This window comes from Heteronotia binoei, chromosome 1 (assembly GCF_032191835.1).
Source record: "Heteronotia binoei isolate CCM8104 ecotype False Entrance Well chromosome 1, APGP_CSIRO_Hbin_v1, whole genome shotgun sequence".
NCBI classification, from domain to species: Eukaryota; Metazoa; Chordata; class Lepidosauria; order Squamata; family Gekkonidae; genus Heteronotia; species Heteronotia binoei.
Window position 1 is genome coordinate 156,478,170 of NC_083223.1, and position 11,480 is coordinate 156,489,649.

General features: G+C 45.1%; 1 protein-coding gene across 1 annotated transcript in view; it reads right to left on the reverse strand.

The window, feature by feature from the left end:
- PCNX2 (pecanex 2) overlaps positions 1 to 7,095 on the reverse strand; it is a 293,389-nt gene extending 286,294 nt beyond the window's left edge. The window contains exon 1 of the mRNA XM_060242977.1: positions 6,850 to 7,095. Within this exon, the coding sequence (XP_060098960.1) occupies positions 6,850 to 7,002 (153 nt within the window). The 5' untranslated portion in view covers positions 7,003 to 7,095. The remainder of the gene's footprint in view (positions 1 to 6,849) is intronic.
- Between the last annotated feature and the right edge of the window lie 4,385 nt (positions 7,096 to 11,480).

Genomic DNA, 11,480 nt, shown 5'->3' on the forward strand with positions numbered 1-11,480 from the left:
TCCACTAGGCATTCCAGTAATGTAATTCCAGTGGACTCTACTAGCAACACTGTGGATTTTTATGTCAAAAGCTATGTGGTGACTTTTAATTGGATTGCATTAGAATTATGGTTTTATTATTGTTACTGTATTGTCATGTTGTTAGCCACCCCAATCTGATGAAAAGACAAGATAAAAAATCTAATAAAAAATAAAACAAGTGAAGGAAGGGAGAACAGTGTATTCTGCCCTGAGCTCCTTGGAAGAAGGGTGAGATTAAAATGTACTAAGCAATAAACCCAATGGTATTTTAGCACTAGTACTGCCATAGTACAGATTGCAGGTTTACAGGCAACAATGTGCCTAAGGCTACTCAGTGAAGTCATGGCTGAGGCAAACCTAAAGCAGGGCTTCCTAATTTCCCAACTAACAGCTCATTCTCTTAACCACTGTGCTACACTACTTATTATTGTTTTATTAAGATTTATTGGGTTTATATCCCCCCCCCCCCCCACAAACAGGCTCAGGGCGGCTCACAACCAGCAAAATAAGAACAATTAACAGTTAAACAATACAACAAGTTAAACAGTTAAAATGGTTAAGAACAATTAAAACAGTCTGGTGCTAATTGTATCTGATGTTTTCTCGCTTTAGATGGCGTTCAGTCTATATTCGATGTATCTCAGACACCCCATATCGTCCTTCGATGTCAGATTAAAGGCCTGCCGGAATAGAGTGGTCTTACAGACCTTGCGGAACTGGGCAAGGTCCCGCAAGGCCCTAGCTGCTTCCAGCAGTTGATTCCACCAATAGGAGGCAGCAATCAAGAAGGCCTGCTCTCTGGTGGACTGTAGTCTAGCCTCCCTCAGCCTGGGATCGCTAATAGATTTTTCGTCCCAGATCTACGTACCCTCTGGGGAACATGTGGGGAGAGACAGTCCCTAAGGTAAGCAGGTCCTCGGCCATATAGGGCTGTGTCCGAGTTGAGACAGGAGCAGCCCCATGTAGAGAGCATTACAGTAGTCCAATCTCGAGGTGATTGTTGCATGGATCACGGTTGCCAAGTCACCATGTTTGAAGAAGGGAACCAACTGCTTCACCCGCCTAAGATGGAAAAAGGTGGATTTGGCAGCAGCTAGCTGGACCTCCATTGTCAAGGAAGGCTCCAGCAGCACCCCCAAGCTCCTGACCCTGGACACCATTGTCAGTGGCGCCCATCAAAAGCTGGTAAGGGAATTTCCCTGCCTAGACCGCCGCGACTAAGGCAAAGGACCTCTGTCTTCGTCAGATTCAGATTCAGTCGACTCAGCCTGAGCCATCCTGCCACAGCTTGCAGTGCCAGGTCTAAATTTTCTGGAGCACAGCCAGACCGGTCGTTCATCAGTAGATTGAGCTGGGTGTCATCAGTGTACTGATGGCAACCCAGCCCATACCTCTGGGCAATCTGAGCAAGGGAGTGCATGTAGATGTTAAACAACATCGGAGAGAGCACCACCCCCTGAGGCACACCACAATTAAGTGAGTGTCTCCAGGACAACTGATCACCACCCTTTGTCCCCAACCATATAGGAAAGAGGAAGGCCATTGCAAGGCCAACTCCTGAATCCCTGAGTTGCTAATGTTTCACTAGTGTCACATCTATATTTATTTCATCTTCATCATTCTTATGTCTTATGTAGATACATCTTCCTCATTCTTTAATCTTGTAAGGCATAAAAATTGTATATAGCATGATCAGGATCCAGAGAGTTTGCAATATTATACCATTCCTAACCAAGGAGAGTTCAGATATGCCCTGTGGATTTTTTAAAAACATTTTTCCTCTTGAATGGAAGAGAAGTTGCTTTAGAAACTCTCCTAAACTTCAAACGAGGTTTCAAATAGGAAATGGGGCTCCACTATTGATGTTCAAAGTTTCTCTCAGCAGTTATATGCTTCTTTGGCTTTGAGCCTGTGTTTATGCAGTACGAAGCTAACCTGCAATGGGATAATGCTCATTCTACAGTAAGTTCCTTTTTTATCAGCTACAATTCAGAGCTCTATTTTTTTTTTTTTTTGAGAATACTGGGCTTTGACCAGGGAGAACTGGGTTCAAATTCCTGCTTCTCAGCCATAAAACTCTCTGACATAGATGAGGCAGAGAGCTAGCAACTGATCCTATCGTTGTACAGTTAGATTTGAGTCTAATAGCACCTTAGAGACCAACGAGATTTAAAGGATAGAAGCTTTCAAGAGTCCAAGTTTCCTGAAGGGTCATACCCTGAAAATCTTGTTGGTCTCTAAGGTGCTGCTGGACTCAAATCTAACCATCCTACTTTAGATCAACACAGCTGCCCTATTAAACTATTCTGTTGTGGGGATATAACCGGGGGGAGGGAAATGTTACTCATGCTTGCTGTAGTACAGTTTTTAGAGGAATGGTGGAATACCCACATGACAACAGTAAGAGCAAAATGCTCTCAAAATAACAAAAGGGTGTTTGAAAGAGGGCATCAATGCACAAAACTCCTTGATATAAATATCCTTTCATCCAAGCAAACTACTGCACTAGATGGTAGCAAAGCTCGGGACACCATGTTGTACTTTCACATTGCCTAAACCTCAGCCAATACTTATGTTCCAGATAATGCTACAGCAAGGAGGGCACTTGTAGGGACAAATTACTATGCTTAATCCCTTCCCTTTCCCAATACATTTTTTTTCCAGCCCCTTACACCCAGGCTGCTTTTCTTTTACTCATCTCAGAACCTGGGTGGGGGGACAGGGGCAGTGATTGCAGCAAAGAATTAAGAACTCCCCTCCCAGATTCTTAAAAATTTAATTAGGAGCTTGCACTGTGTGTTGCTAAACCTATTTTAAACTAGAGATAGTTTAAGCTCTCCTGAACACTATTTGAAATGAGCTCTAACAGAATTGACCTAAATTAATTTACTGTGTACTTAGCCACATTCAAAGTTCCATGTTTTACTGCACTTGCAGTAATGTCACTAGGAAATAATGAGGCCTGGCTACTTCCCCCACAAACACCTCACAAGCCCCATCTCCTTCTTTCTTCTAAATCAGGGGTGTCAAACATGCGGCCCGGGGGCCGAATCAGGTCCCCAGAAGACTCCTATCAGACCCCTGAGCAACTGGCTGTTGTCTGTTTCCTTCTCTTTCTCTTGCTTCCATCTGCATCACAGCTTGCTTTGCTCAATCGCACAGGAGGTACAGAGCAAAACCTCTATTTCTTCCATTGGCTGAGGTTCCTCCCTTGGGAAGGAAGGAGGATAAAAATAGCTTGCTTTGTCAGGCTGTCTCAATCACACAACAGAGCTACTGAGCCAAGCCCCTCTTCCTTCTATTGGCTGAGGCTCCTCCCCTTTCTGGTCCCCTGGGAAGGAAGGAAAGAGCCAGAGCTTCCTTTGCCCAGTTCCTTGGATTATGCAGGAGAGGTACAAAGAAAGCACCATTAAGACCAGCAGGTGCTAATGTTTTAAATTATGTTTATATTAAGGGTTTTTTTTTTAAAAAAAATACCTAATTGTGTTTATCTGTGTCCTTTATAAAGTTTATATCTCTGCTACCTAATCTTAAATAGGTACACATATGGCCCGACCCAACAAGGTCCGGCCCAACAAGGTCTCATTTATGTCAGATTTGGCCCTCATAACAAATGAGTTCAACACCCCTGCTCTAAACCTTATGAAGCACTGCTGGCAGCAACAAAAGGGCTTCTGCTCAGCAGCTTCATTCAGGCTGAACAATACTGCAATTGACTATCTCTATAAACTAGTTCCCAGAGCCTCTGGAATCTTAGAAATAGGGTTGCCAGCCTCCACGTGGGCCTGGCGAGCTCCTGCTTTTATAACTGATCTCCAGCTGGCAGAAATCTGCTCCCCTGGAGAAAATGGCTGCTTTGAAGGGTGACTCTATGGCATTGTACCATGCTGAAGCCCCTCCCCTTCCCAACCCCCACCCTCTCCCAGACCCACCCCCAAATTCTCCAAGTATTTTCCAACGCAGAGTTGGTAACCGTATTTAGAAATGAACTAGAAACTGTGAGAAAGGAAAAAGAAACTCTGAGTATTTCACCTTGCACTGCAGGTATAGCTGTAGCAGTGAGGAGGACTAGTACAAGGACCCAAGACAAGATAAACAGTAGCCAAGCCCAAATTGAGGGATGCTTGGATTCAGCTCATAAACAACCCAGGAGATCCCATCTGGAAAAGTCAGTACATTATTATTCAATATCCATAGATGGAGGCCACATATGGCTATTATAAATATGGATAAGCAGGGGACCCATGAGGACGCTTAACTCTGTTTTACCTCCTTCCATTCATATCACAGCCTCCAAAGCTTTTCTCCTTTTCCTGGTACCTTTCCTTCCACCAAACTACATGGCTCATCTAATCTGCCACGATCTCACGAATTCTTCATTCCATCCTCCTTGCAGTTTTTCTGTTTTCCTGCTGCCTTGATTCTCTCCACTCCTCCTTTCCCCAATAGACATCCTTTCTAGAAAAGAAACTACAGCAAATATTTTGGATTACCAAAATTATTGAGGGAATCCAAAATGACTGCCAACATCTTTTAAGGAAATCCTCTGAGAGGTCAGTATTTTAAAACTTGTTTTCATTTTTGCCCTATTGTTTCACAACCTAAGATTTTTTGGCTGACCTGGAATTTCCCCAAGCCTGTAGAAACATCTTTATCCACTTTAAATGGCCCTAATCTGAATATTTAACAATCTACATCTGTCGGTAATTTGATATGATTCCCATAACTATACCTCACAATATCCCACATGGAAAATCAGTTTCTCATAGCCTTCATTTTGACACAAATGTGTTAGAAAAGATTAAGAAAAAAAGATGACTACAGGAGGATATGCATGACAGAGCTTTATAAAATTATACATGGGATGGAGCACACAAACATAGTACTAGAACTCAAGGGCACCTAAGGAGATTGAAGGGCAACAGATTCAGGATGGACAAAAGGAAGTACTTCACTCAGCAAGTAATTATGGAATTTACTGCCAGAGGATGTAATGAGCTACTAGCATGGATGGCTTTAAAAGGGAAAGACAGATTATGGAGAATAAATCCATCAATGACTACTAACACTGATGACTAAAGGTAACCTCCACAACCAGAGTAAACAATCCTCTGCTAATTATGAGAGGCAACATCAGGGGAAAACCTTGACTTCCATGTCCTATCAGTTGGCACTCTGGGGAAACTATGTGAAACAGGATGCTGTGTTAGCTGGGCCACTGACCTGATCCTATAGGACACCTCTTCTATTCCTATTACTTATAGCTGGTCATTTATATTTAAATAAATGCAATTTTTTCTGTTAAATGGCATAAAGTATCACTGCATTGAAGTACTGCAGTATTTATTTGAATCAGTTAATTCATTATATCCGTTAAAATTAAGACTAAAAGTTGCTTCAACAGACAGTCACTACTTCCAAATAATTATATGAAGGGAAGATATAATTCAGGCAAAGATGAACAATTTTAAATCATTCTGATCTCATTGAGAGAAACCAAAGCATATGTTCAATGCCTCCATTGAAATCAATCAATCCTATAAGGGCTTAAATTTGGCTAGATCATGTCATACACTTTTGTAATATATAATTCAGGGGGGGGCAATAAAAGAGAAAAGCTGCTTTTATTTCATACATATCTTCTACAAATCCTAATTTTCCACCTTAGAATCTATAGTCTACATAACTCTTTCCCCATATACAGCATGATTATATTTCTTAAAGAAGCAAAATGAGTCCCTACTCAGAGTAGAAACCACTAAAAAGGCATTACTCAATCTGATGAACAAAAACTTCACATATGTACTGCCACATTTATCAGTAAGTAAAAGAAAAGATGTGTGTCTGTTTTCAGCTCTTATCTAGTATCTGCTTTCAGTACCTGTAAAATGGGAAACATTATTTATATTATATATAGTCTGCCTTTCTCACTAAGACTCAAACTGGATTACAGAATAAGTAATACAGTCAACACAATGGGACATCCAATAAACAATGCAGTAGGATGCAATTTTTAAAACAACAGACTCTACCAGAATGGATAAGTGTAGTCCTTAAATTCCACTACTTTCTGTGAAAGTCCAATCATATGCATATTTAGTTGAAAGTAAGTCTCAGTACATACAGTGGGGGGTGGCTCACTCCAAAGCAAACATGCACAATGATGAAACTTAAACAACATTAACGATGTCTGGATTGTACCAACAGGCTATAAAATAATTTTCTCTAATTTTATTTTAACATGAAAATGTGTTCATTCTTCGAAGGTGGAAGCATCATATCCAGAATTAGATTTAGATGCCCTATGTAGTCCAAAAAGAAAACCTACTAGCTATATGGTCTGATTTAGGAATAGATTACTTCTTTCTATTTGTATATATAGTATACAAATATATCATCACCCTTATAGGTTAAGTCCTAATGTTATTTACTGGGTCTTACTCAGTTCCAGCAACATATCCTCAAGAAAAATATCCTCAAGATTTCACCCTTCGAGCAACGAAGTGATCTGCACTTCCTTTGACATAAAGTCACTGTCAGGAAAATACGATTTTACTGACAGACAACCTCTTCCCCTTTCTTTTTAGTTCTACATGTCCACAATAATCCCGCTCTTCATGCTGAGACTAGAACGTCTCCTAGTTTAGCTCTCCAGCAGCCCACGGGCCTCCGTGTTTGGCCCAAACCAGCACGTTCTACCCACTTTCTAGACCCGGGGAAAGGACTTCGTGAGTCCCTTCTTCCATAATGGCCGTGTACCTCCCCCAATCCCGCTGCTTTTTCCATATTGCTCTCGCTGTCTCTGAAGGGCTGGGCTTCGTTTCTTACCAGGTGTAGCGCCATGGGCAGCACTACGAAGAAAAGCCATAGATAGAGATGAAAGCTGTTAGTGAATTTGCTTAGCTCCGGGTCGTGGTACCAGCCTCCGGTCAGCGCTGCCCACACGCCCTGCCGGAGCAACTGCACCGCCTGAGACACCATCGCCACCCCCGGGCCGGCAGCAGCCGCCTGCTGCCCACTCTCCACAGCGTTGCTTCTCTCGGTAGCTGTAGCAGCAGCCGCTAAGCTACTTCCTGAAGGAGGACGCCGGGACCTCTCGTGCCGGATGCTAGAAGGATTTTCCCATCATGCTTCAGGGCGCCTGGGATAGCAACTGTCTCTGCGGCGGCAACCGGGATGAAGAGAAAAGGAGGAGCCCCGCTCGGCTCCGCCCACTATGGGCTGTGGCGGGGTTCCTCCGTGTGGCACGCTGAGCTTTATTCTTCTTTGCTTGCGTTCACATCAGACGATCAGCCACTTACCATTATACTTATGCCTGAATTCTGTTAAGCAATGTACAACCAATACCTATTGCGGTTGTAGTACAAAGTAGATTATGACATGATAGAGTAATGCAACCTGAGGCTTGAGAATTCCAAAAGGGATTAAAATAGTGTAGTCCACCAAAGATCTCTACTAGGGCTTGTGCTATTTCATAGAAGCACAGAGTTGGAAGGGGCCGTACAGGCAATCTAGTTCAACCCCCTACTCAATGCAGGATTTGTTTGTCCAGCTGCTGCTTAAAGGCTACCAGTGAGGGGGAGCTCACCACCTCCCTAGGTAGCTGATTCCACTGTTGAACAACTCTTGCTATAAAAAAGTTTGTCCTAATATCCAGCTGGTACCTTCCCACATTTAATGTGAACCCATTATTGTGAGTCCTATCCTCTGCTGCCAACAGGAACAACTCCCTGCCCTCCTCTAAGTGACAGCCCTTCAAATACTTCAAGAGAGCAATCATGTCCCCCTTCAACCTCCTCTTCTCCAGAATGGGTATGTATGTTCCCATCTCTAACCATCATTAATAGTGGCTATGGTTTACAGGTCCAAATTCTTCCTCCATATCAGTGGTTTGTGGGATTTCAAGGCCATGCACGGGAGGAGGTAAGTGACTGCATCAGTGGCGTAGGGAGGGGGGGCGGGTCGCCCCAGGTCTGGGGGGTCTGGGGGGAGCTAGCAGGATCCATCAGGCACACCATCTCCTGAGGCTAGCGGCAGAGAATGGGGAAGCTTTACCTGTTGCATGAGGGAGGAAAGGAAAACGGAAACCCTTTTTGGACGGTATAACTCCCCCCATCCCCGCTTTCCAGCAGACGCACAGGAAAGATTTCCTATCCATTTAGGCTGTGCGCACACACAGCAATGCTAGCGCGTGCGTTGCGCACTCGGCGGCCGTTGCCCTTCTCTGGCCTTCCTTCCGCCCGGAACCGGCTTGAGCGTTCCCTGGGGCACGTGGGACGCGGCCGCAGCAGCCTCGCCCGGAGTTTGCGGGTTCTCCTTCCCTCTCCCCCCTCCCGTTTCCTCCCGGTGGATTAACTCTGTCCTCCCCGGGCTGTGGCGGCGGCGCGGGCATGGCGGACACGGCGCAGAACGAGCCCATGCAGGGAGGCGCCGGAGGAGGAGCCGTGGTGAGTGCGGGAAGGCGCTGCAGGGGCCAGTCGCCGCTCTGGGAGTGACTTTTGGCACCTTTTCTGGGCCTGTCTACACGGGGCGGCTTGAAACCGGTTTCAGACCACTTGCGGCTGAGGCCGTGGGAATGGGCGCCCTGCAGAAGGACGCCCGAGAGAGGTCCCCCCCCCGGAAGCTGCCCCCACCATCGGGTTCTTTCAGAGGGAGAGGCAGAGCAGGAGATCTGCCTCAAAAGAGATTTCAAGAGATCTTTTTTCCAACGAGTTTTGGGTAGGCGATACTGTTGCTCTCTCGTTTTCAGTTCATGCTGACAACAGCCCTGTGAGGTAGGTTAGGCAGCGAGTGCACAGCTGGCCTGAAAGTGCCTGGTGGGCTTATGTGGCAGAGGGGAGATTCGAACTTGGGTCTCTCAGATCTGACAGTCCTCACGCCAGTATGCTAGCAGCTTTCCCCAGGGAGCTCAGGGAGGAAGATGTCAGCCTCCCACTTTAAAAACAACCCTGCTGGAGTGGATCCTCAGCCCATCCAGTCCAGCATGCTGCTTCTTCCAGAGTCCAGCCATTTGCTCTAGAGCAGGGGTGCCCAAACTTGTTTAATATAAGAGCCTCATTGAATACATGTCAGATGTTTGAGAGCCGCAAGACATAAACATCATGTTTGAGAGCCACAAGAAGGAAGGAAGGCAAGAAGGCAAATGGGGGGGACTGATGAGAGGTGGAAAGAAAGCAACTTTAACTGTATTTTCCAAGCTGCTGGCTGGCTTGGTTTAAACACAAAATGCCTTTTCCAAGCCAGCTGACAGGGCAGCAGGGGGTTTGAGAGCCACACAATATGTGTGAACGAGCCACACGTGGCTCTCAAGCCGCAGTTTGCCCACTCCTGCTCTAGAGGGTTGACAGAAAGGGCATAGAGATGCTGCCTCCTAGCCATGGTATTCAGAGGTATACTCTCTGTGTATTTGGAGGCTGTCTTCAGACACCTTTCCTAGTAGCCACTGTGGTGGACTTCTCCTCTATCAGTCTGTCTGATCTTCTTTTAAAGCATACTGTGTATGGTTGTGGCCATTGCTATGTTCTCTGCCAGTGACTTGTATAATGTTATTACTCATTGACTTTTGTCCTGAATCTACAGTCCATCAATTTCATTGGGTGCCCCTGAGTCCTAGTAATATGGGAGAAAGACTCGAAATTGGTTCTGTTGCTTCAGACCAACATGGCTACTCACCTGGATTAATATTTATGGGAGAAAGAGAAAAACTTTTCCCTGCCTGTTCTCCCCCCCCCCCATTCCCCTGCTTAACTGTATAAACCTCTATCATGCTGAAAAGGCTCAGACTCCTCATCCTTTTCTCATTAAAAAGGTGTTTTCCTCCTCAGTGTCCTCTCAGTGACCTTGTGTGACTGGCCCAAGGTCACCCAGCAAGCTGGGGACCTCCTTATAGCTTTGCTTGTTGAAAACCACATCAGCATGCCTGTTTTTGTTTTCCTTGTTTTTCTTGTAAGCTTGCTTAATATAGAAGTCCCACAAGTTCAGGGCACAAGGAGAACAGCTGGGCCAGCAGGCTGCTTGTGGCATTTCTCCCTGTCACATGGTGTGGTGGGGTAATCAGGTTATCAATCACATGACCTAGATCGCACCGGCAGTGCCATCTTGGGGGGGGGTGCCGCCCCCAAAGTGACACCACTTCCTGTTTCCCCCCCACACAAGTGGTGGCCATTTTGGGGAAGTTATATCACTCCCTGTTTCCAGCAGGGCTCCCTCGCAAGTGGTGGCCATCCTGCGGAAGTGACATCACCGGAAGTGACATCATATCCTGTTTCTGGTGGCGTGCACACACATAGGGGGGCCCACATAAATCTTGGGCCCCAGGCCCCCAAAGCCCTAGCTACGCCCCTGGACTGCATAGCATGATTCTGGCCTACAGTGGGCTTTCAAGGCTCTCACCTAAGAAAAATCCCTGCACTTCCCAGGTGTGTAGAACAAGGATTTGTGCCAACCTTAGGCTTTGGAATCCTTTGGCATATAGCAGAAATCTACTACCATAGGAGCCACCATCAGACCAGGTACTGTCAAAGGAGAAGGACACTTATGATTGGAAACAATAAATGAACAGATAACGAAGCAAAAATCTGTGTTAGATGAATTGACTTCATACGTTTGATATTGTTTTGGTAACAATTTTAGCCACATTGGTGAGGCAATGTCACATTTATTTATTTGATTTATATCCCACCCTCCCTGCCGAAGCAGGCTCAGGGCAGCTCACAACATAAAATCCCACAAACAATTAAATAAATAAGTATTAAAATTACACATTCGGTAATAAAATAGATATACAATTATTAAAACAGTTTAAACAGAAAAATAGAATATTGAGTTGGTGCTATTCTTCCACTTCTTTTAAGTACCGGTGCCGAGTCAATTGAATGCCAGCCGGAAAAGGACAGTCTTGCAGGCCTTGCGGAACTGCACTTCATCTGGTAATTGGTTCCACCAGCAGGGGGCTACAATTGAGAAGGCCCTGTCTCTAGTTGATTTCAATCAGGCCTCCTTCAGCCCAGGGATTACTAATAGATTTTGTGATCCTGATATAAGTATGTATTTTTTAAAAAAAGAATAACATTCCTCTCTTTTTTTGGTTGTGTGTATGTGCAGCTGGAATTAATGGTCACCTCTGCTGACTGACCCCTACTGGAGGCATGGAGGATATTCAGAGAGGTGGCTGAATAAAGCCTGCCCCCACTTCTGAGCTGCTGGTATTTCAAGAAGGTACTTCAAATAGAAGCTTGTGTTGCTAGAAGCACTGTTTGGATTGGGCACCACAATATATCATCAGGTAGGGAACAGTCTCCAGAGTGTGGGGATGTGTTATTTGGGGTGGTCAAAATATTGTTTTGAAGTGTAGCCTGCTAGGGTTGCCAACCTCCAGGTCATGGCTGGAGATTTCCTGCTATTGCAACTGAACTCCAGGTGACAGAGATCAGTTCTGGAGAAAATGGTCACTTTAGAAG